The sequence below is a fragment of the Harpegnathos saltator genome, unplaced genomic scaffold (genome assembly GCF_003227715.2).
Source record: "Harpegnathos saltator strain DR-91 unplaced genomic scaffold, Hsal_v8.6 scaffold25, whole genome shotgun sequence".
Taxonomy (NCBI): domain Eukaryota; kingdom Metazoa; phylum Arthropoda; class Insecta; order Hymenoptera; family Formicidae; genus Harpegnathos; species Harpegnathos saltator.
Window position 1 is genome coordinate 1,675,914 of NW_020230039.1, and position 24,620 is coordinate 1,700,533.

At 50.4% G+C, this 24,620-nt stretch overlaps 3 protein-coding genes across 3 annotated transcripts; all 3 read right to left on the minus strand.

Moving 5' to 3' along the window:
* Window positions 1-7,298: 7,298 nt before the first annotated feature.
* On the minus strand, window positions 7,299-8,412 carry LOC105180509 (uncharacterized). Its single transcript, XM_011136596.2, has 2 exons — window positions 7,641-8,412; window positions 7,299-7,507 (listed from the first exon to the last, which is right to left on the minus strand). The coding sequence occupies exons 1-2, from the start codon at window positions 8,410-8,412 to the stop codon at window positions 7,299-7,301; spliced, it is 981 nt and encodes a 326-aa protein (XP_011134898.2).
* Window positions 8,413-19,226: 10,814 nt separating this feature from the next.
* On the minus strand, window positions 19,227-19,871 carry LOC112588599 (uncharacterized). The gene is made up of 4 exons (XM_025298988.1): window positions 19,843-19,871; window positions 19,594-19,755; window positions 19,386-19,519; window positions 19,227-19,272 (listed from the first exon to the last, which is right to left on the minus strand). Exons 2-4 carry the CDS (start codon window positions 19,726-19,728, stop codon window positions 19,227-19,229), a joined length of 315 nt encoding a protein of 104 aa, XP_025154773.1. The 5' UTR covers window positions 19,729-19,755; window positions 19,843-19,871.
* Window positions 19,872-22,691: 2,820 nt separating this feature from the next.
* On the minus strand, window positions 22,692-24,315 carry LOC112588600 (uncharacterized). Its single transcript, XM_025298989.1, has 3 exons — window positions 24,211-24,315; window positions 23,858-24,072; window positions 22,692-22,713 (listed from the first exon to the last, which is right to left on the minus strand). The coding sequence occupies exons 1-3, from the start codon at window positions 24,313-24,315 to the stop codon at window positions 22,692-22,694; spliced, it is 342 nt and encodes a 113-aa protein (XP_025154774.1).
* Window positions 24,316-24,620: the final 305 nt, after the last annotated feature.

The window sequence follows — 24,620 nt, forward strand, 5'->3', positions numbered from 1 at the left end:
GTTCAGAGGAGCCTCCTCTCTGAACCTCCTCAGGGGGGCAGGTTCGTCGGAGCTGGCCGACGAGGTGGGGTGGGCCTTGGGGGCAGTGAAGCTGGTGGCGATACGCTCGAATACTCTCAAGGGAACGTTCACCAGCTTATTGAACCGGGCTGCTGCCACCTCTCAGGCGGCTCTGGCGACCCTGATCGCCAGAACAACAGCACAGGAGAAAAATGGAGCAGAGAGGCCAGAAGTGATGAGGAAGACAGAGGAGCTTAGGAAGTAGATTAGGGGACTGCGGACGGAGAATATGAAACTTCAAGAGGAGCTTCAGACGACCAAGGCCCTGGTGATCCCCACGCAACCCACTCCTCCAGAGCCGTCCAGGAGAAGGAGGACTTACGCAGAGGTGACGAGTGGAGAGGCAACTACCTCAACTGAGGAAGAAGTAAGAGAGGAAAGAAAAAGGAAGAAAAAAAGGAAGAGGAGGAGAGTGGCGAGAATCAACTCCCCCTCTTCCTCCCATGGGGAGGAGGTGAGGGAGGGGGGCTCTCCCGGGGGTCTACCCCGTCTATGACGACAGACTCCCGGGCGAGACTCTCTCTCCGACATGGAAACCCGAACCTGGGAGGGTGCAGGGGGACCTGGATGCCTCCATGGCGACCATGGCCCCGTGCATCCGGCGGCGGGGTGGGGCGACTGATTCATCAGAAGCCTCACCTCGTCTACGGATGGGACGGGAGCCGGGTCGCGGAGGGGGTGGGGACCCCTGTACCGATCCAAGGTACAAAGACAAGGAGAAGGAAGAGGATCGCGGAAGGAAGGAGGGCCAGGCCCAGGCTCAGCGAACTCCGGCGGATCGAACGAGGAAGGGAGAGAGGGCCAAGGAGAAGAAAAAGAGGAAGAAGGCGAGGGCGAGGTTCCAACAGGAGAGGGAGAAGGAACTAGCCCAGGGAGGAAGAGTAGGATTCCCGGCCAAAAAACTGGAGGGGCTGGGATACGAAGGACTAGGATGGGCGCTTCGGGTAGAGAAAAGGAAGGAAGAGGCCTGGTCCCGAGTCCTAGGAAGAAAGAAGAAGAAGAAAGAAAAGGAAGGGGTAAAAATAACTCCCACTCCTCCTCCTACCAATCAGGTGGGGGCAAAGAAAGGAAAGAAGGGGGCGAGACCTGGTCAGCCGAGCCGCCGAAGAGCGCAGCCGTCGCCATAACCTGCCCCCCGACCGTTATCGGGAATTTGTGGTAGAGGCCAGGAGCCGGATTAGTCCAACAGACCTGGGTATTCAGGGGTCCCTGAGGGTAACTCAGGCTCTGAACAAGGACATGTTGGTTGAGGTGCCTGGCCTTACCGCGGGGGCAGCCGCCGACCGGCTTGCGGAAGAGCTCCGCAAGCCGGCGGCGGAGAAAGGCCCCGGTTTCCGCATCCGCAGGACGGTCAAGATCGCAGCGTTGCGACTGACCGGCCTCGATGCGACGACCGGGGCCGACGAGGTGACGGCCGCGGTGGCCCTCGCCGGGGGATGCACGCCGGAGGAGGTTTCCTCCTGCGAGGTAAGCGTCTCCCGGTGGGGAACTGGCACGGTAGTGGTGCGGTGTCCGCTGGCGACTGCCGCGAAGGTAGCCGCCGCGGAGCGAGTCCTAATTGGATGGACTCGCGCCGGGGTGGTGGCGCTGCCCGCTCGCGCAAAACTATGCTACCGGTGCTTGGAACCGGGGCATGTGCGCGAGCGGTGCAATAGCGCCACCGACCGCAACGGACTGTGTTATCGCTGTGGTAACCCCGGCCATCACGCGAGGGGATGCCAAGGGGCGGCTCGCTGCTCGGTCTGCGCCGAGGCGGGCAGGCCCTCCGATCATAAGATCGGAGGGCCTGCCTGCAAATCTTCCTCCTTCAGAAAGAGGAGGGGGGTTAAGGAGCGAGAGCAGGGAAAAGGGAAGGCGGAGGGAGTGCTGCCTACCGTGGTCGAGGGAGCCGAAGAGGGGGATGCACGACCCCTCTGGAGGACCCCGTGGACCGGACTCTGCAGCCGGAGGAGGCCAGTCCGGCCCCCTCTGCAACGAGGGATCAGAAGGATGCTCCGGGAGGGGACCACGAGGAGCAGGACTCCTCTCTGGCGTCATGGGGCTCCCGGAGAGGACCTCAACACCCGTTCAGATGGAGACCGAACCGCTGTCTCAGAGGAAAAGGAGAGGGGACGAGCAGAAGGACAAGGACGGGACCAGCGTATCTTCAGAGGAGGACCAGACGAAAAAGGTAAGGCGGGTGTAGTCCGCGGACTCTCCCCCAACCATCTTAGTAGAAGGGGAGATAGAGAGTGATCTACCTCTGTCTCCCCTCGTGGTCGTAGACGACTCCCCCTCATACTCCCCAGAGGAAGGAGTGGTCCAGGCAGGGACTCCCGAGAGGCAATCGCCCTCCGCACAAGAGGAGGCACAAGAGGTCATAGCCACCAAGGCCGAAGCCCCCTCTGGGGAGACTGAGGCGGTCCAGCCGCCAGAGGTCTCCCAAGAGGGATGAAAGTAGACAGCCCGGAGGAGGCGTGCAAGGCCTAGCCTTCACGCCACTCCGGGTGCTACAGGCGAACCTCAGCTGCGGCGCCCGGGCCCAGGACCTGTGTGTGCACAGGATCCGGGAACTGGGCGCCGGGCTGGGGTTGGCCACCGAGCGGATTTGGATGCCGATCAGCAGCGAATGCTGGTTCGGTAGCCCGGACGGCTCGGTGGCCATGGTGGTTGACCCTGCAGCGGGGACCCCTCCCTGTGTTTTAAGGGAAAAGGGGTCCTCGTACGTGGCGGTCGACTGGGGGCCCGTAACTGTGGTGGGGGTATATCTCCCCCACCACAGAAATAAAGCCGGACTTGGCCGTCCCGCCCGCATAAAAGGGATCCTAGACAGGTTCGGGGATCTGGTACGCACTGCCATCCCCGACCAGTCGTGATTGCCGGGGACTTTAACGCCCACTCGGAGGAGTGGGATTGTAGTCCCCGGCAACGGGATCCCAGGGGCGAGGTCGTCATCGGCTGGGCGGCGGGATTGGACCTTCTGTTGTTAAACAGAGGGTCCACCGGCACCTGTATAAGGTCGGGAGAGGGGTCATCGGTCATTGATTTGACATGGGCCTCCCTCTCGGTTGCAAGGTTGGTCTCCGAATGGAGGATGGAGGTGGAGGGTGAGACGTTATCTGACCATAGGTATATAGTCTGGCCCTCCACCTCCCCAAACCAAAACAGGTGTCGGCTCGCCGCCCAGGGGAGAGGAACTTTCCTCTCCCCAAAAGATGGGCCCTTAGTCGACTAGATGTGGACAGTTTCAGGGCTGCTGTCCTTGTGGCCACCTGGCACATAAAGCCAGTTGAGTGGGACCCCGGCCTCCTGAAAGGGGGCCGAGGAGATAACGGGGATAGTGGCGTCGGCATGCGACGCTGTGACGCCCCGTTCCCACCCCCGTCGGCGCCGGGCAGCGTATTGGTGGTCGGAGGAAATAACGAGACTTCGCAGTGACTCCGACTGCGCCAGAAGGGCATATACGCCTGCCCGTCGACGAGACGGGGATGACACAAGGGTAAAAGAGGACTACCTTGCCGCCAGGGTAGTCCTCAAGAAAGCCATCAAAAAGGCCAAGCGGGAAGCCTGGGAGCAATTGGTGAACTCCCTGGATGACGATCCGTGGGGGCGCCCATACAAGAGGACGATGGGGAAGATCCGTCCCTGGGCGCCCCCGCAGACGGAGACGTTAGACCCCCAGGCCCTCGATGGGCTCCTGGACGCCCTCTTTCCGAGGGCAGAAGGGGGCCCCCCGTGATCACTTCCCCAGAAATGGGGGAGGGAGACTGGGACGAAGGTCTGGAGGTCACTCCAGAGGAGCTCGCTAAGGCCCGGATAAAGCTCGGGGGCAAGGGCAAAGCCCCTAGCCCCGATGCGATTCCAGGCCGCACCTGGGCTCTCGCGTTGGCCGAAGGGGACCTGTCCGCAGCCACATGCAGGGTCATGAAAGGATGCCTCAGGGAGAGGGTCTTCCCCCTAGAGTGGAGGAGAGCCAAATTGGCCCTCCTTCCGAAGGATGGCAAGGAGCCCGGTAGTGCGTCAGCCTACAGCCCGATTTGCCTGCTGGACGAGGCGGGCAAGATGCTGGAGCGCATTATCGCTGGCTCGTCCAGCACATGTCCTCGAGTGGGCTGGACCTCCACCCCCGCCAGTACGGGTTCAGGCCCGGACGATCCACGATGGATGCAATCCAGTGGGTCCCTGACCCGGGCGGTCGTGGAGATTAGGGGCGGGGTGTTGTTGGCGGTGTCGTTAAACATATCTAACGCCTTCAACACCCTGCCCTGGCCGGAAATAGGACGGGCCCTCGAGCATTTCGGGGTGCCCGCCTACCTCCGGTGGATAATGTCTGCCTACTTCGGGGACTGAGACCTCGCCTTCATGAAAGAAGGCGGGGTTCAAGGCTGGCGCACTTTGGAGCGCGGTGTTCCGCAGGGGTCGGTGCTAGGCCCCCTGCTATGGGTCATCGACTTCGACCGGATTCTTCGCACTCCGCTCCCCGATGGCTGCCACGTCGTCTGCTACGCAGACAACGTTAGTGGTGGCCGAAGGGGAGAACTGGGGGGAAGCCCGCTTCCGTGCGGAGGTAGCAGTGGCGTCGGTGGTGGGAACCATCGGAAACCTGGGTATCAAGATGGCGCCCCAGAAGATTCAGGCTGTGTTCTTTCACGGCCAGCGTCGGGGGGCGCCGCCGGAGACCCGGGTCCTAGTCGATGGCGTCCACGTCCGCGTCGGGCCGACGATGAAATATCTCGGCCTGACGCTGGACAGCCGATGGTTATTTGGGCCTCACTTCAGGCAGCTGGCCCCCAGGGTGCGCAAAGCTGGACTGGCTGTAGCCAGGCTGATGCGCACCCAAGGGGGCCCAGGATGGCAGGTTCGCCGCCTGTATGTCGGTGCGGTGCTCTCGATCGCTCTGTACGGGGCGCCCATCTGGGCGCCCCAGCTGCTGGCCACTGCGATGGCCAGACGGCTCATGAGGCAGGCCCTCAGGCCTCTCATGATCAGGGCGATTCGAGGATACCCCACAGTGTCATACATGGCGGCGACCACACTGGCCGACTCCCCTCCCCTGTGGAGCTCCTGGCCGAAGAGAGGCGCGTCCTCTACTGGCGGGTAAAGGAGCTCCGGGAGTCCGGGGAGATCTGACGGCCAGGATCCTGAAGGCCCTAACGACCCAGGCCAGAGACCGGACCCTGGAGCGATGGGAAGGCGCGCTAGCCGACCCCCGAAGGTCCGGTCTCGCAACGGCCGAGGCTGTCCGCCCCTGTCTGTCCGAAGTGGCAGTGTCCTTCCACCTGGTGCAGGTATTGACCGGGCATGGTTGCTTCGGGAGATACCTGCACTGGATAAGGAAGGAGCCCACTGCTCGGTGCCACCACTGCCCCGAGCAGGAGGACTCGGCGCTGCATACCCTGGCTGCCTGCGCAGCATAGGATGAGCAGCGCCGTGTCCTGCTCGGGGCGGTGGACTGCCGTGACGGGGAGCTCTCGCTCCCGCACCTAGTGCGAGCTATGTGCGGGAGCGGGAGAGCGTGGGACATGGCGGCCTCCTTCTGCAAGGAGGTAATCTCCCAGAAGGAGGCCGCCGAATGGAGGCGCCGGCCTGGGAAACGCCGTCGCAGAGGACGGTGGGGCCGGCGCTTCCCGGGGGGGGGGGGAATCAATAGCGGGCCCGAGGTGGCATCGGACGAGGAGAGGCCGCTGGCCTACACGGGCCGGCACCTCCCTCCGTCACTCGGGGGGGGAGCGAAGGGGATACCTCCCACTCCCCCGAGTGATCGGATAGGAAGGAAAAGGGGAGGTGGACAATCCGAATGGGGTCGGACCCATTTCCCCCCCTCCCTGAATCTTTCAGGAATGGGGGGCGATAAGGAGGAAGAGTGGATATCCCCTTCCTCCTAGGAGACACCAGAAGGCCAACTGGCGGGGTTACCTGCCGGGGACCGCGCTCCTCCCACTAATTCCCTGAAAGGGGAAGGGGGAGTGCGGTACAAGAAGACGAGGGGCTCTTAGTTAAGAGCCCTGGGGCCGGGGGGTTGGGGAGGGAATGCGGGAGCAGTTCCCCTAACTCCCCTCCTCACGGTCCGACAGGTAGACATCCCGCAGGGGTTTTAGTCAGTAAGAGTCCGACATAACCCCCGCCCCCTTGGGGGACGGGGGTATCCATGATGGATTTCTCCTGCGTGAACAAAAAAAAGACAGGGGCGGACAGCCTCGGCTGTTCGGAGTCAGGAGTAGTCAGCCAAGATGACCGATCATCGCTCCATGGTCCGGGCTCTGGCCTGGGACTTCAAGGCCGCCAGGCCTCTGGCCGTTAATCCCTCCCCCTCCTCGCGGAGCTCGCGCACCTCCCAATAGAGGGTGCACCGCTCCTGTGCGAGGAAATCCACGGGGATGGGGAGCCGGCCAGGATAGTCGCCGCCATGTATGAGACAATGCGGATCCCCCGAATCGTCCTCACTACCACCAGCCGCATCGCCTGGCGCATCAGGCTGATGCTGCGGCCGGAGGCCATGAGCTAGGGCGCTCATATGGGCGCCCCATAGAGGGCAATCAAGAGAACCACATCCACATACAGGCGGCGAGTCCGCCATCCAGACACCCTTGGGTCTGCATGAATCGGACGAAGGCCAGACCCGCGCCGCGGACCCGGGGGACTAGGCGCCTGAAATGCGCCTTAATGTCCCAGCGGCTGTCCAAGGTCAGGCCCAGATACTTTATCGTGGGCCCGACCTGGACATGGACTCCGTCGACCAAGACCCGAGTCTCCGGCGGCGCCCCCCGACTGCCGTCATGAAAGAACATGGCCTCGGTCTTATGGGGCGCCACCTTTAGGCCAAGGTCTTTGATGGACCCCACCACGGACGCTAGAGTCGCCTCCGCTCGGAGGCGGGCTTCCCCCTAGCCATCCTCCCCGGCCACCACGAAGATATCATCTGCGTAGCAGATGACGTGGTAGCCAGGAGGGAGGGGAGAGCGAAGCATCTTGTCGAGCGCGATGTCCCACAGCAGGGGGCCGAGAACCGACCCCTGCAGGACACCGCGCTCCATAGTGCGCCGGCCCTGGATCCCGCCTCTGCCTGTGCAGGCGTGGTCCCTGCCCCCGAAGTAGGCCGATAGGATTCGCCGGAGGTAGACGGGCACCCCGTGATGTTCGAGGGCCTGTCCCACCTCTGGCCAAGGCAGGGTGTTGAACGCATTTATGATATCCAAGGATACCGCGAGCAACACCCCACCCTCCCTCTCCACGGCGGTACGGACCAAGTCTCGGACGTGCTAGATAGCGCCTAGCGTGGACTGTCCGGGCCTGAATCCGTATTGGTCGCCGTGGAAGTTCGACTCCTTCAGGGACAGATACTGGACGAGGCGGTCGGCAATGCGCTTTAGTATCTTGCCCGCCTCGTCCAGCAGGCATATCGGCCTGTACGGAGTACCCGGTGTTTTTCCCTCCTTCGGGAGGAGGACCAACTTGGCCGTTCCCCACTCTGAGGGGAAAATTCCCTCCCTGAGACACACGTTTAGAGCTTCTCACGTGGCGGTGGACAAGCTCTCTTCGCCGAGGGCGAGAGCCCAGGCGCGGCCAGGAATTCCGTCGGAGCCAGGGGCTTTGCCTCTGACCCCGAGCTTTCTCCTGGCTCTTGCGAGCCCCTCTGGAGTCACCTACAGGTCCTCGTTCCAATCCCCGTCCCATAACTCGGGGACGGGGATTTGGCCCCCCCTCCATCCTCGGGAAGAGGGTCTCGAGAAGCCCCTCGAGAAAGACCTGGGGTTCTAAGGATTCCATAGCCGGGAGCGCCCACAGACGGATTTTACCCACTGTCCGCTCTTGCCCCCACGGATCCTCGTCCAGGGAGCTCACAAGTTGCTCCCAGGCTCTCTTCTTCGCCTCGTCTATGGTGACCTTGAGGGCTCCCCTCGCCTGAAAGTAGCCCTCTTTCTCCCTCGCGGCATCCCCGCTGTCTCGCCAGGCCCGGGTGTATGCCCGTCTGGCTCGGACGGAGGCCTCGTGAAGATCAGCGATGGCCTCCGTCCACCAGCAAGCGGCTCGGTGCCGGCGGGGATGATACCGGGGCATCACGGCGTCGCAAACCGACGCCACGATGCACACCAACTCCCTAGCCCCCTCCTGGGGGCTAGGGTCCCAAGCACCGGACCCCCTATCTAGCCTGGTGGCCACGAGGGCGGCCGCCTGGAACTTGTCCGCGTCCAGCCGATTGAGGGCCCATCTTTTGGGGAGAGAAAAGTTCCCCTCCCCTTGGCGGCGGGCCAGCACCTGCTGAGGGTGGAGAGGCAGAGGGACCACGTTATGTAACGGTGGTCTGAGAGCGTCTCTCCCTCCGCCTCCACCTCCCACTCCCGGAACATCCGGGCGGCCGAAGGGGAAGCCCATGTCAAATCAATGACGGGCTTCCCATTCGGCCGAACGCAGGTGCTGATCGACCCCCTGTTAATCAACAGGAAGCCTAGTCTCGCCGCCTAGTCGGCCACGGCCCCGCCCCGGGGGTCCTCCTGCCGGTGACTGCACCCCGACTCCGCGGAGTAGGCGTTAAATTTCCCGGCAACCACGACGGGTCGGGGGTGGCACCGTCGTACCATATCCCCGACCCGATCGAGGACCCTCATAATCGGGACAGGCTCGCCGAGGCCGGCCTTATTTTTGCGGCGGGGGAGACCCTCATCACAGTAACAGACCCTCAATCGAACCAGCATGGACTGCTGATCGGGATCCAGTGCGGCTCAATGACCACCCCCAGCCCGACGCCCAGTTCCCTGATCCTGTGCGTCCACAGATCCTGAGCCCGGGCGCCGCGGTCAAGGTTGGCCTGTAGGACCCGGAGTAGCGTGAAGGCTGAGCCTTCTGCACCTCCTCCGGACGCCCTACTTCTTCTTCCTCGGAGGAGACGTCTGTCGGAGTGAACTGCTTAATCTCCGATTCAGTCGCCCCCGAGGAGGCTTCGGCCGTGGTGACCACTGTCGCGGGTGCCTCTTCGGAGGCACAAGGAGGCCCTACCTCTGCGGTGCCCTCCTCTGAGGAGTATGAGGAGGGGCCGCTCGAAGGGGGAGTCGGGGGTGGCGCGCCCTCCGACTCCCCTTCTTTTTCTAGGGTTGGCAGGGGTGAGGCCTCAGCCTGTATCCGCCTTACCTTCCCGTCTGTCTCCTTCCCTAATGAGGCTGTCGCGGCGTCCTTTCCGTCTCTCTCTGCGCTGATGTCCCCTTCAGGCGCCGCTCTCCTTTTCCCACTCTGGCGCCTAGGTTTCTCCAATAATTGGCTATCATCGTCGCAGGCGTCCGTCTCCAACTCCATGGGAGCCGGATCCTTCTTTTCGGGAGAGGCCGGCCTGGCCTCCCCCGTCCGCGTCGGGTTCCCCGATGCAGGAGAGGCCGGCTTGGCCTCCCCCGAATCCCTCGTTGCAGAGGAGGCCAGCCCGACCTCCCTCCTTCGCTCCGTTAAATCTCTCTGAGTGGGAAGGGTGCTCCCTGCATCCCCTCCTCCTTCTTGTCCACTAAGCCTTCTTACCCCGTTCCTCTTCCTCTTCTTCCCTGGAAGAAGTTTGCAGGCCGGACCACCGATTTTGTGTCCGGCCGGCCTACCGGCATCTGCGCACACGGCGCAGTGAGCAGTCGCCGCCTGGTACTGATTGGCACGGTGACCGGGGCTACCGCAGTGATAACAGCAATCACTACGGTCGACGGCGCTAGTGCACCGCCCGCACACGTGACTCTGTTCCAGACACTTGAAACAGATCACGGCACGGGCGGGCAGCGCCGTCACCCCGGCGCGAGTCCATCCCACTTGGATCCGCCCCGCAGCGGCTACCTTAGCGGCCGCCGCTTGCGGACACCGGACCACAATCGCCGCCATCTCCCGCTGGGAGACGCTCAGTCCGCTAGCGGAAACCTCCGCCTGCGAGCATCCCCCAGCTTGGGACATGCGACCACCACCTCGTCGGTCCCGATCGTCAGGTCGAGGCCGGTGAGCCGCAACGCGGTAGTCCTAACCGGCCTCTAAACCCTATAATCGGAGCCTTTTTCTGCCGCCAGCCGGCGGAGTTCTTCCGCCAACCGGTCGGTGGGTGCCCCCGAGTTGGAGTCAGGCACCTCAATAAGCATCGCATCCGTGAAGGCCTGACGGACCTTTAAGGTCCTAGGGTTCCCCAGGTCTACTGGCTTTATGAGACGCCTGGCTTCCTGCATGAACTCCTTGTAGGAGTTCGGGGAGGGGCAGATAACAGTGATGGTCGCTGAGCGAGGCGGCTTCAGCCCCCCACGCCGCGCGATCGCCGGTCCTCCCCCTCCAGGCCTCGCTGTTACTGGAGCGACGGGTTGATTCTCCTTCGTCTCGTCCTCTTTCTTCTTCCTCCTCTCCTTTCTGCCCACCACCTTGGCCCAGGACTCCTCGGTCGGGGTGGATGAAGGCTGGGTGGCACCTGGAGATGTCGTGTTGTTCCCCTCCGGAGGGAGAGCATCTCCGCTCCCCTTTGTCCTGCAATCGGGACCTTTCCCCCCTTACCAGTTACTTTGATGGCATGGCATCTGGAGACCCCTTGGTCCGGCACCTTCCCTTGGACAGCCATCTTGGCGACGATTTTGGAGGGTTCGCTCCCACGTCCCTCCTGGCCTGTTGGTCGGGCCTGGGTCGTTGCCTCCACAGCTTTCTGTTGTCGCCTCAGTCGCCGCCGCTCCCTCCTCCTTCTCTCCTTGTCCCGGAGCACCTTCCTCTGCGTTACCGTACGTTGCACCAGCGGTCCCCCCGCACTCCCCACCCCCGTCAGGTTGGCCGTAGTCCCCCAGGCAGGAGGGATCGGAGCAGCGGGAGGGAGGTTCCGCGGCACTGGAGTGGGAGCCGCAGGCCCTGTCCTCCCGGCCACCCGGAGCCTCTCCCTCGCGTCAAGGAGGCGGCTGATCTCATCAGAAATCCGCTTATGTTCCACCTCCTCGCACAGGGGAAGCCCCAAGGTGGCCAGGGAGTCATCCAAGGCCTTGCGGACTCCCTTAATTGGTGGCCTGTATGCTGGAGGGGGGTGACTTCTCCGGCAGATTGTCGTTGTACGACGGTATCTCGCCGGAGGCCTCCCCCTTCTTGTCCTCCTCCGATGAACTGGAGTAGGCCTAAGCCGGAATCGGGACCATTACCTTCCTCTTCTTCTTCCTCCTCACCACTTTGGTCCTCTCCGGTTGCATGGTGGCCTTCATAGCAAAAGCGCTGCCCCTAGCAACCTCCGCATATGTCCTGCGTCTGGGAGATGGGGGGCCATCGGGGCGAGGTGTGGGGCGGCAGAACAGGCGGCGGCCTTCTTGGCCGCAAGCTCCTCCTGGGGCCGCCTGTTCTCCACCCTCAACCCCCTCAACTCCTCACGTAGCTCCCCTATCTCCCTCCCGGTTTCCGTTACGGCGCCCTTTCCCCCCTCCTGAGCCGCAACTTTCGCAATGAGGATTGACAGAATGGCTTCAGAGGTAGCCACGGCACGGTAGACCAGTAACACGAAGGTCCTCTTCAAGTTTTGGACCTCCGTGCCACCAATCTCACCGCATCGAGTGCAGGGCCTACCTGCACTGAGGCCAGTTCTGCTGACTCCGCCCTCTTCAATAAAGCCCTGGTCGCGGGATTTATGTAGACCTGCTCGGCAGGACGGTTATCCCTCTCCGTCCAGAGAAGACCCCTGCCGAGGAGGTCCTCCACCTCCCGCTCCAGTCGCTCTATCCTCTCTTCCTCCTCCTTCTTCTTTTTCTCTTCCTCCTTGTGGCGTTTCCCCACCCCCTGTCCTGTGGTGACTGGTCGTCCTCTGCCCCTCTTTTCAGGCTCCAACACCAATATTTCGGTGACGGAGCCTGAACTGCTACTCACCTTGATTTCTTTACCGGAGCTGCTGTGGTTCGCTTGGATCCCATCGGGCCTGTCCCCGTAGCTCTGTTGACATGATAACATAGGGGCCCCGTCCCGCTACTGCCACCTATGCGGGCTTCCGCTGGTCCACCAATCTCATTTTTGAACCTCGGGAGTGGAATATTGGAAACCACCACCGGTTTTCCGGTGGTGGTCCCCTTATTAATATGTGCCATCGCCGGCTCCCCAGCGGTGGTCCCTCTTTTTGGTTCAGTCCCCCTCTTAGCAGAAGAACGTGGCCCGGGCTTGTACGTCCAAGATGCTCCGTCTGAGTTTTCACTGAGCCCTAGGGACTTTGGTGTGGGTGATCCCCCGCTGGATGGCCGCCCTTCTTCGCAGTCACGAGGGCTCATCTCACCTACCCTCTGGTGAGGGTGGTGCTTCTGGCTGCTGCCGGCTGCCGGGGTCTCTGATCTCCCGTGGCATAGCCGTCCGTCTTCTGGCCGCGGGCTCATGCGGTGCGCCCCCCGGCGAAGGTTGCCTTTTCGGCGACCGTCGGGGTTGTTCCCTCGTTGGGCGGCCGCTCGCTCTTCAATCTCCCGCGCGAGCTCGCCCGGCCAGCTCCACGGTTGAAGCGACCCTTCTGACCTCTGGTCGGGGAGGACCACGACCGCTTAGTGAACACTTTGTGACGTACTGAATGTACGCTCAATACGGCATTTAGCACAATCGCTCATTAAATGTTCATATCCGTTTCTAACATAGTCAATTAAACCTTAATTTGAGTTTATACTCTCTGTAGACCAAATCTGAAACCCAGAATAAAGATTAATCAACGTTGGTGTGAAACGGGTATCAATGAGCGCTCAATTAGCACCCTAAGTCAATTTATTAGATGCAAAACTCCCTAACTACTTATAGTGAGTACTCACCATATTTATAAGCGTAGTTTTACATCGCTCATTTCGCTCACTCAGCTCACTTTAAGATTATTCTACATTAATCGCACAATCATAAGTTACAAGAAATTGGGCAATTGCAATTTATTATTTTTATTGCGAGCGAAGAATATTAGATTGCTATTGACGAATTTCTTGCGACTTGCAACTTTATGACTAATAGACTATAGACTAATAGACTAATATGACTATAGAGTGAATTTTATGCTCCTTTTCATTTTTTTCGCGCCAACGCAATATCCCTAAAGATTAATAACTAGTATAATTCTTGTATTATTTTTAATTGCACCAGTTCAACAGTGCAGCTACAAAGAACAGACTATTTTTCTTACTTTAACTTATTGTACCAGTTCAGTAGTGCAGCTGGAAAGAACAGACCATATATCACGCATAAAATATTAAAGAATTTTCATATTAGTGCACTAAATAATATCATTTAAAATGCCAAGACGTATTATTATGATGGTTTTACAAAATGAAATAGAAGATGATATGATTATTCAAAATATAGTAAATTATGAAAATGATTTATATGGAGACGTGTTAAATAATAGAAATTTGCATTTTCATAATGAAAATTATTTTGAAGTGACAATTCCATTGTATTCTCTATGTAATTTTCACGCACATTTTCGAATGAGACGCACGACAATAGAAGTAAGTCTATCGAATATATTTAAATTCAAATATAACGATAAAAAGATAATATTGTATTTAACAGTTATAAATGTACACTTATTATACAAAATAATTTTATACAATACAAAGTCATAAAGAAATTTTTTAATATATTATTTTAATATAGCAACTTATAGATGTTATTGGACAACATATGGATAGAAAAGATTATTATATAATTCCTTTGGAAAAGCAAGTGGCATTAACTGTGTGGATATTAGCAAAATCAGAGTCACATCTAGCAGTTGGAGACAGATTCGACATGTCTGCTAGTTCGGCACACTATTGCTTCCAGAATGTAATAAGAACATTGGTTTCTTTAATAGGCACATATATCAAATGGCCAAATGCAGCAAATATTGTGAATATTGCACATGTAAGTAACAATATTATATTATTTTAAATAATAATAATCATTAAAATGGATGTAGATAACAAATTAATTCTTTGCGACTGCTCCTATTAATTAGGAAGCGGGCAAATATTCGCGACGATCTACCAGTCGCCCTCCGTCGCTTCCCAAAATTTCACCAAAAACCGAAGTTGGGCGCCAGGCACGATTCTCGTGCTCACCAACACGAACGGTACAATTAGCGACGGCGAGGCGAAGCGATCGCCTAGCTAGAGACCGACAGCTTGGGTAATTATAGTCGGAGTTGGGAGTAGGTCTTTCGTCTTGGAATTCCCGGGAAAAGGATAGTACCCAACAAGGACAAAACGCCTTTAGATTTAAAAGATTGAGACAGTATGTGTATTAGCCAGTTTGACACAGCAGTTATATAAAATCGGCAATGATCGCAATTTTCCCCGACGGGAATCGATATCTCGCACACCACGGCAAAATTCCGATCGCCTGACTTCCGGCGGTGAGGCGAATGCGACAACTTCGTCACCTCGAGCTAAAATCCGCTATTTCGGCAACGGCCGACACCCGCTAACGAGAGAGAGAGAGATGTTCCGCTCTCTGGATTCCGCGGAAAAACTACCGGACGGCTTCGGTAAACGAGAATGTTACACCAAATTCAAGTCACGGATATCCGACAGCCACCGACAGGTCCAGCCACGTAGCGGGTCACGAATACAAAAGGGGCAATCACACAAAGGTACCCTTACAGTTCCGAACGCCTTCGGTAGCCTCCTTCGTCGCCGTCGCGCTCCTAGGCTCGTTCGCTCCGCTCTCTCTCTCCTCTTTGCTTCCTTCGCTCTCTCGTTCCGGCCGCGACGCTTCTGCTCTCTCCCGCTATCTCTTTTTCTCTCCAAAAATCCGCTCGGGCACTATCCACTGCACTCGACAAGGCACTACGCCGTACGGGATACTTGCGGTACACCCACGACACTAAAGGTACGATAGCTCAGGAGTACACGCTTGATATCTCTTTTTCGGTAACAGTAATCGCTCGTTCGCTCTCGCTTCGCGTCTCCGCAAGAAGTGTCTTTGTTGCGAGCGAGCCCTGGAGACGTTAGCCCAGGTCCACTCTTTGCTCCATTTTTTTCTTTCCTGCCTTGTCCTCTTTCCTCAATCACGCGGTGTCCGTGTGTCGTTCTCGATTTTCCTTTCTCTCTCCGAGCATCTTCCGCGTGATCTAGGCTCCTTGTTGTGTCGTTTCTTTGTTTGTTTTTCTTTGCTGTCGACAACACACAAATAAATCGGCAGCAGCACAATGCTAACGGCATAATTTCTTGCAAACAAAAATTATTCTCGGAACAAGGATATCACCTGAAGCGTCCTGGCGGCTCTTCGGTTCTTCCCCTCCTTCCTCCTGGGCCCGATCACCGCCGCTCGCTGTGCTTCCGGATCGGAGGCTACTCGCGGCAACAAAGACATACAATTTCTCGGGGCGCGGGGGTATCCCCAAAACAGCAATCTCGCACTCCCATGCACGAGATCGTTCGCCGAAACGAAAAGAATTCCCGATAATTGAACTAATAGAACGCAGCTCGCCTCGCAGTCGCGGGCGAGTGCGACGTTCTCTTGACCCTCCCGAAGACCCTTTGCCTCTTGTGACAAGCGCGAGCGATCCAAAATCGTCCCGTCATATCTTATATTAAAATTGCATATAAAGTATATTTTTCATTACACATTTAGAGGAAATACATGAAAACGTGTTTCCCATTTAACAATATATTCTTAAACTAAATCGACTATTTTATATTTAAATAGAGAAAAATAGTTTTAAATCGAATATTATGAAGATAAATACATGAAATGAAAAGATTTTAAACTTGAGAACGAGTTTTAATTTTAAGATTTCTTAAAACCTTAGAATACACATATTTTTATAAATTAAAGCGATTTGTTCATATATATATCTAAATTCAACACAAAATATATTTTTGAATGAAATATATGTATGAAATAAATACATGTGAAAAGTATGCTTGAAAATAAAAAATAAACACTGCCATCAACAAAACATAAAACATTTTAACAAATGTTGCAGATGCGTTCTTTTCAAAATAGAAAACATTAAAAAACAAAGTAGAAAATGACAAAAAATTATAAAATCGTAATTCAAAGTTTATCATATTCAAAAAATCCTTTCAATAATTCGAGAAATACAATATTAACCACTGCTTTCAATATTTCGAAAAAAGTGCTTTTTACACGTTTCATCGCTTATTTTTAAAACTGAGATAATTCGACCAATATTTGGTTGCGTTCTCTTTGTATTTCTATCATTTTATCTAATGATGCGTGTAATATTTTTAGATTCTTCCAGTCGTTCTTTTTCCATTTTTAATGCATTTTTCCGATATCTGTAATTTAATTTGCGATTTATGTTTTTTTTCGTGGTTCCACTAGCTGTACTTAAAATATTCTCCGTGTCCTTCCTGAATAAATTAAGATCATCTAAATCTATGTAAGAAGTATCTGAATAACTGGGAAACTGAGGACTTAAATTTAAAGGCGGTAAATTTTATATTTCTAGATTTACGAGGGTAGTCCCAGAAGTACACGACCTAACAAAGAAAACAAAAAATTTGGGAAAAATATCTTTATTTATCTACATAGTCTCCTTTTAGCTTAATACACTTTTCCCAGCGATGTTCAATAGCTTCGATACCCTGTTTATAACGGGAATCGTCGAGCTCCTCAAAATAGCCATCAACCGCAAACTCCACCTCTTCATTGTTGGCAAATCTTTTACCACAGAGTCATTTGTTCAAGTTTGGAAACAGAAAATAATCCGAGGGGGCTAAATCTGGCGAATATGGTGCGTGAAGAAGCAATTCGAACTTTAACTGATTGATTTTGGCCATCGCGATAACGGATGTGTGAACTGGCGCATTGTCTTGATGAAACAAAACTTTCTTTTTCGCCAAATATGGCCGTTTTTTCTTGATTTCATCACTCAAACGCTGCAATAAGTTCGCATAATACTCGCCGTTGATTGTTTTTCCTTTCTGAAGATAATCAATGAAAATTATCCCACGTGCATCCCAAAAAACTGACGCCATGACCTTGCAGATGGAACTGTGTTCGCCTCCTTTGGAGCCGATTCTCCCCTTTCAGTCCATTGTTTTGACTGTTTCTTCGTCTCAGGTGTGAAGTGATGGACCCAGATTTCATCCATGGTTATGAATCAACGCAAAAACTCGGCTTTATTGCTGCGAAACTTCGCCAAACACTCGATTGAAATATCCTCACGACGCTGTTTTTGTTCCAATCGCGGCACCCATCTTGCGCACAGCTTTCTCATGTCCAAAATTTTCAGTCAATATGCGATGTACAGCACTTTTTGAAATGCCTACCATGTCTGCTAACTCGCGCACTTTCAGTCGATGGTCATCCAATACCATTCTGTGGATTTTGTGGTTCATCATTTCTGGCGTGGTCACTTCATTTGGTCGACCACTGCGATGTTCGTCTTGGCAGCTCGTACGGCCTCGTTTAAACTCTGCTACCCAATATTTTACTGTTGTAAATGAAGGAGCAGACTCCCCCAGAGTAGAATCTAGCTCCGCTTTGATATTGGTTGGACTGAGGCCTTTCAAATGAAAGTATTGTATCACATAACGATGACCAATTTTTTCCATGTTTACAAATTCACTGAGAGCGTTCACTACTGATGGCTGCCAAACAAATACTAAACAACGTAGCGTCACAGTATAAGAAAGCAGTAGTTTCACTCGGTGTCGGCATTTTTGATCTCATGACTAAAAGATCGCCATGTTGCTGGTTGTGCGCGGGCTCTAATTTGAAAGGCACAAATATAAAAAAAAGGATATGTCTAATAACAATATTATAAAAACACTAAGAAAGAATTGTACTAAATATTTTAAAAGAAAATAAGACTCTAGAGTAATAATTCACTTGATGGGAAGGAAGTTTGAGCCATCGTAGTTATATGGTACATAAATTATTGTATATATTTACAAATAATTAATACCTTTGCGTTTATTTTGTTGTACATATGTATTAATTTACTTTTAATTAAAATACAATTTTATCAAAATCACTGTATAAGAATACAATTATTATATACAATAATTATCTAATTAAAATCCTAGTATATCGTATGTATGTATATAAATGTTCATGACCTATACAACTTGTGTGTGTGTGTGTGTGTGTGTGTGTGTGTGTAGGCGTGTATAATTATAAAAGACGTTAGAAAAACATAATCTGATAAATATAACATTTACAAATATGTATCCATCCTTGATCCATCAGTCATAATCTAGATACTGTCCAATTCTTCTTTTTTCTTTCTTAATTTGAGTTTATTGATGTATACCTAAAAATATTTAGGAATATTAATTAATGTAACGAATAAATAATAAATTATACTAAATTAAAGACTAAACTAAGACTAAATGCGAAACAAATAAACGTGGGTTTTAATAAATCATATTCCCGTTGAAAAAATTTAATAATAAATAATTATATGTCATAAATTTAAAAGTTCTGTACATTGCTTTTTAAATTGTGATAAATTGTTCACCAGGGATTTCAGTAGAGGTTACTTTCATTAAAAGTTACACCAGGAATTTCTTGTGTTAGTAAGTTTTATTTATTTGAAGATATATTATGTATTTATTATAAAAATAGTATTAATTATATATTTATGGCTATAATTTGAAATAAACAACAAATTAGCACATTGTTCAAGTTTTACTAAAATTATATTATGTCAAATATATTAAAACAAAAGATTATAAAAATAACTTATATATATCATGACATATATAACATGACATATAAAATATCACATGACAAAAATATATAAAGAATATAAAAACACAATATCATCCAAGAACGTCAAAAGAATATACAGGGTGTTTGATAGCTGATCATGCAGACGAAAGTTGGAGATAGATTGGGTGTAGCCGAGAAGAAAAGTCATGTACAATAATGTCAAATTGGCAATAGTTACCGACTTATTAATTAAAATGTGTGAGCCAACGAGCGCGTAGAGAACGGAGGGCGACCGCAGTAAGCACGTAGACATTTGATACAGGCGGAGTCAGCGAGTGTCGATAGGCGAGCGCGCGCGGCGAAGGGCAACGTAAGCGACAAGAGGCGAGCGCGTGTGACGAGGAGCGAGCGAGCGCAAACGATGAGGAGCGAGCGAGCGCAAGCGACAAGAGGCGAGCGAGCGCGACGAAGAGCGAGCGAGCGCGAACGACGAGGAGCGAGCGAGCTATAAAGAAAAAGCTCGCTCGCTCCATATTTCTGCATCATTGTTAACACATAATTGTAATTCTCCTAATTCCAGCGTGGAGTCATCGCCTTCTTTATTATTTGGGTGTCTTGGATCTTGTTGTAATTCTCTGTGTAATAAACCTACAGGCATCATTAGATTATGTGATTATATGTGACAATATTACAAAATATCTATTATTGTAATAGGTTTATATTTTATCTTAAAATACACGAATAAAAAGAGATTTACTAACCCCTTTGAAGAATTCATTTCCAGGTGGATAGAACCAGGTGGCGATTCTTTAATTTCTGTGAGGAGATTTAATTCATTTAATACTTCTGCTTCTGCATCTGTATCAACATCTTCCGCTAGAAGGGGGATAGATGCCTGAAAAATAAGAAATTATGTTAACAAATAGCGTGAACAATATCATTAAAACGCAAGATGATAGTAAGCGTTACTTTATTTGGTTTGGTATCTGTATTTGCATCATAAATTTCATCGTCTCCATCTCCTTCTTCCTCTTCCATGTCCATGTCTGTATGTCCCAAAAATTCAAAATTCGCTATAACAGCTGCTTCTGTATCTAATATCATTGCTTCTGCTATAGAAGATGGCTGTTGCTGGAATAATAAATCATATATAAATGTATAACAGAATCGTAACTATCGTAATGCAGCTTAATTCTCTTAATTAAGTTCGTATTTTACCTTTTTCGGATGTCCTTCGGAGTATAAGACTTACATTGGATGATTCTTGTCTGTTCTGTGTTCCCTCATTTCCATTTAATACTGGAGTATTCATTTCATCTGAGTCTGTATTATTATAATATGTCCCACCGTGTATATTTCATTTCTCGCCTTTCGTCGTGAGTCACTGCGCAGATGTGCTCCACAGGCGGAGCAGTGACTCTCATTCTTCTCGAGTCGGGATGCGTTCCGAAAGTTGCAAAAAAACGGTCACAATCCTTTATGCTCGCGACCGTACGTCCATCGGATGTCCTATATCCAAAGATATGATAAACGTACGTACGTCCTATGGACGTCTTTTATAAAAAAAAATGGACATATAACGGACGTCCAATGGACATCCGTGTGCTGTCTAGGTATTATGTATCGTTAAATTATAAATGTAAAATACTTCATAATATTAAATAAAAATGACATAAGTGAAAGTATAAAGTGCGTATAACAAAATAAATGAGACGAGTGAGAACATAAATTCAATAAGGTAAAAAACATAATAAATAAATAAATATATATATATTATATATATATGTGTGTGTACATGCATATATATGTATATGTGTTTATGCTTTCACTTATGTCATTTTTATTTAATATTATAAAGTATTTTACATTTATAATTTCACGATACATAATATTTGTGACATACGTGCGTACTCTGTCAAAAAGTTTGCGCAAACTAACAGCTTACCACTTAAACAATATTACCAGAGAGAAGAAGGAGAGGTGTCACGGGCCGCTTTTAGCCGTGCCTAAAATCCCTAGATTTATAAAGTACCACAATCTTCCGCCATTTTGGCTCCAACAACGCGGCACATTCAAAACGCACAGATATGGTATTTTGTAAATAAAATAGGAAAATTGTTCATGATATTAAATAATGTTTTTATTGATATTTTTGGTCTTGTTAATATAAGATTTTCTTTTCTTTTTTGTTAACGCAGGGGAAATCCATCATGGATACCCCCGAGCTTTGGGGGGGTCGGAGGTTATGTCGAACTTTTACCGACTAAAACCTCTGCGGGATGTCTACCAACTGGACCGTGATGAGGGGAGTTAGGGGAACTGCTTCCGCATTCCCTCCCCAACACCCCGGCCCCAGGGCTCTCCGGGAGCCCCATGCCTCGAGTACCGCGCCCTGTCTCACAGAGGGAGTCCAGGGCGCGGTCCCCCGACCGGTTCCCCGGCCGGGTTGGGCTTCTGATTTCAACTTAGAGGGAGGGAATATCCACCCTCCTTCCACGCCCCCTTTTTTCCCCTCAGGAGGGGGGCGGGGAAGTGGAGCCAGTCCCAACTGGGCATCCACTCCCCCTTCACCTACCTACTTACCGACGCGCGGGGAAGGCGGGTGGACGGGCTTACTCACCCATCGTCCCCTCCCCCGCACGTCCGAAGTCGGGCCCGTGGCGGCCGAGGGGGCGGCCTCCGGTTAACCGGTAGCCGCTCCTCCTCGGCCGACGCTACCTCTGGCCCGCTGCCGATTCCCCCCCCCCCCGGGGAGCGCCGCCTACCGCGGCGCCTTCCGGGTCGACGCTCCCACTCGGCGACCTCCTTTCTGGACATCACGTCCTTACAGAAAGAGGCCGCCGCTGACCATACTTCCTCGCTCCCGCACATGGCTTTTACCAAGTGCAGGAGCGAGAGTCCCCCCGCTCAGCACCCCACCGCCCTGGTGAGGACACGGCGCTCCTGACTTCATGCCGAGCATGCAGCCAGTGTATGGTGCGCCGTGTCCTCCAGCACAGGGCAGTGGTGGCAACGGGTGGTGGACTCCTTCCTGATCCGGTGCAGGTACCTTCCGAAGCACCCATGCCCAGTCAATACCTGCACCAGATGGATGTTAATATAAGATCATCGCAAAGCTTCTACTATTATATACAGTTTGGTGCTGAACAGTCAAATTGTCCTTTTTCAGCGAGAAATAGATATGTGCTATCACAAATGTTTTTAGTAGTTTAAAAACAATGTTATGGCATTGTGGTACAAAATCGGTAAAACACGTTTCTAAAAATAAATTTACAAAGTTTATTGGTTGTAATTTGTTGGACAATAGGTTTGCTTCGTTTTTTCTATATAATAATTCGCATTTATGTATAATATATATTTTGCTGCTTGGAAAAGTTAATATATTTTCCTTATATTGCCGCAATTGAGTAAAAATGCTTAAATTATTATTTGAATCGCTCTTGCAATCCATTACTAAAGGATTATAACACAGTGCTGTCAGGTGCAATATATTGCGACGCTACAACGCATGCGTGAGATGACGTAGCTCTATGCCAATGACGGCAATAAAGCGCATCGCAGGGTCCATAAAGGGGCCCGCGCTATCCGATCAGCTGTCTTCCAGGTTCCAGTGTAATTTTCCCGTGCTTCTTGCACGAGTACCTTATTTTAGATTATATTGTTCAGTGGATACTAAATATCAGTTATATTAACATTATAATTCCAGTGGATACTAAGTAACAATTACGTTACATTAACATTATAATTTTTCACTCAATTATGTAACTGTTACATAATATTTGTATTAGACTCATATTAGACTATAGATTGAGAATTACTATCAGATCAATTAGAATAACCACGATTTAGATTATCTAATTTACTAAATACTCGATTGCAATTCTCAATGCATAGTATAATGGGCGCTATAATACCTTAAAAAAGATACGATACTGAAACTTTCACTCAAACAGGGAGCTCCTACGTTAGCTCACGCATGCGCTGTATATCGCAATATACTGTAGCGTCGCAATATATCGCACCTGACAGCACTGTTATAACAATGATCACAATGTTTGAAGTATTTTTTAATCTTTGATAATAACGCCCCTGTTAAATAATACAATGATGTTTGCGTTATATCACTTAACTCGGTCTCATTTCCAAGTAATTCTAACATTGTCTCATCCCATAAATCATTTTCAATAGCTTGCTCGCATTGCACTTCTTTAGAAGTATTTTTTAAGTCTTAATTTTTTATTTCGTCACAATATTGAATGAGATAATCACAGTCAACAGTCGAGTAATTAGAACGATTAACATTACTTTGGAATTGCGATAAACTAACAAGTCTTAAAACGTATTTAAATTCGCGCGCATCTGGTACTGATTTTCTTCCTCGGATAACGGAAAATAGATTTTCTAAAGCATCTTGTGTAAATCTACCTAATAGCAAAAATTTTAAATTTTGTTTTTCTAGATATTCTATTTGCAAATCTAATGCGGTTGTGTGCAAAGTATTAAGCCACTTTGAAATGGTTTCCATTTTCTATCTCCAACTACAATTCCTTTAACAATAACTATAAAATCTTGTAGGAATGTGATAGTATCTCTGTAAATTTTTTCATTATGACGGGACAATGCGAGGTTCTGATACCTGCTGGTCATAAGTTTGAACCATTTGTGTATAGTTTTGATAAACTAGGCGGTAGTTTTATGAATTTTAGCAATACGCTCGTTGGCTACATGATATGATATAACGGCAGCAATTGTATTATTTAATATTTGCATACTTAAATTAACATTCATTTTCTCAAAATGTGATGGATTAATAGCGCGTTCTGTCAGACATGGATACAGTCGTAATGTATCGTTTTCGTCTAAGTGAAATACTTCGCGAATGGGTGCAATCGATATTTCATTGTGCGGCAAATCATATTTTCTAACAAACGTTTCGTCCAAATAAAATTTGTTACCCGCTGTTAACGAACACGCGACGTTTTTGAACACATGAACTGAATCGGGCATAACGAATAATTTCTCATCATTATCGCATGGGTGTGGAATATAATTATTGATTTTACAATATTTGTCAACCGTAATATTCATGATTTTCCACCAACTCCTATTCTGAGCTCCCATATCAGAAATGATTACTTTTATTTTTAGTCCGATATCATTCGCTTTTTTAATTATCGCTAACATTATTTGAATAATCTGTTGTGAGCAAAACAAATTAGTTGTAAATTCGTACCCTATTGTCTGCTTCCATTTAGTAGAAATGCCGCACAACATAAATACAAGGGCATGCGTTGCTTTTTGATGAGAACTGTCAAATCCACCCGAAAGTTTCATAGTGGGTCGACCAACTACTGCAACAATGGAATTGTCATATTGTAAGCCAGGCTTTATAGACATTTCGTCTATGATCAATACAGCATGTTTCTCTGCATCAGCAAATGTTTGTACCTGAAATAAAATAACACCATGAGCAAATAATCACGGTTACATTTAAATATTGTTAATAAATAGGAGTAGTATCACAGAATTTAAACTAATTAAGTACGTTTACTCATGTGAAATAACTAACTTTCATTTGTAACATACGGAAAATATCTTCCAATATTCCCGGTTTAAATTGTAAGCCTTGTATGCGATGTTGTAAGGTCCTAATACTCGGATAAGGTAAGTTCTGACGGCGTAATTCTTCATAACCTTTTTGTCCACAGGCCACATACAATTTTAAGGCATTATTAATAGTCTTGGCAGACTACAATGATCCTCTTTGCGTGTTATTTTCAATATAACGTGTTTGATCTTTTGTAAAGATTTCTTCTGGTTTTCTTTTCTCTCTTAGTTTACGTTTAAGCAGACTGCATTCTCGCATTTTCTTCCTCAATGCTATCTGTAAATGTTTTATGTGCTCTTTGTCCTCATTTGATGCTGTATGGAAAACTTTTATATGGTCCACTTCTGTATTGGCTACTTCGAGATAGTTTGTTGCAATGCTTGTTGTA

Bases quoted from the DNA above. Each gene is read 5' to 3' on its own strand.
- LOC105180509 (XM_011136596.2), bottom strand. From the start codon at position 8,412: ATGGGCTTCCCCTTCGGCCGCCCGGATGTTCCGGGAGTGGGAGGTGGA. The intron at 7,508-7,640 runs GTCAGAGGCAAA...TTTTCCCCTCAG, and splicing joins GAGCCAGGAGAAAGCTCGGG to AGTGGGGAACGGCCAAGTTG.
- LOC112588599 (XM_025298988.1), bottom strand. From the start codon at position 19,728: ATGATATTAGATACAGAAGCAGCTGTTATAGCGAATTTTGAATTTTTG. The intron at 19,520-19,593 runs GTAACGCTTACT...CTTATTTTTCAG, and splicing joins CAGATACCAAACCAAATAAA to GCATCTATCCCCCTTCTAGC. The intron at 19,273-19,385 runs GTTAGTAAATCT...TGATGCCTGTAG, and splicing joins GAAATGAATTCTTCAAAGGG to GTTTATTACACAGAGAATTA.
- LOC112588600 (XM_025298989.1), bottom strand. From the start codon at position 24,315: ATGAAGAATTACGCCGTCAGAACTTACCTTATCCGAGTATTAGGACCT. The intron at 24,073-24,210 runs GTATGTTACAAA...ATTTTATTTCAG, and splicing joins AATATTGGAAGATATTTTCC to GTACAAACATTTGCTGATGC. The intron at 22,714-23,857 runs GTACGAATTTAC...ATTATTTAACAG, and splicing joins AAATGGAAGCAGACAATAGG to GGGCGTTATTATCAAAGATT.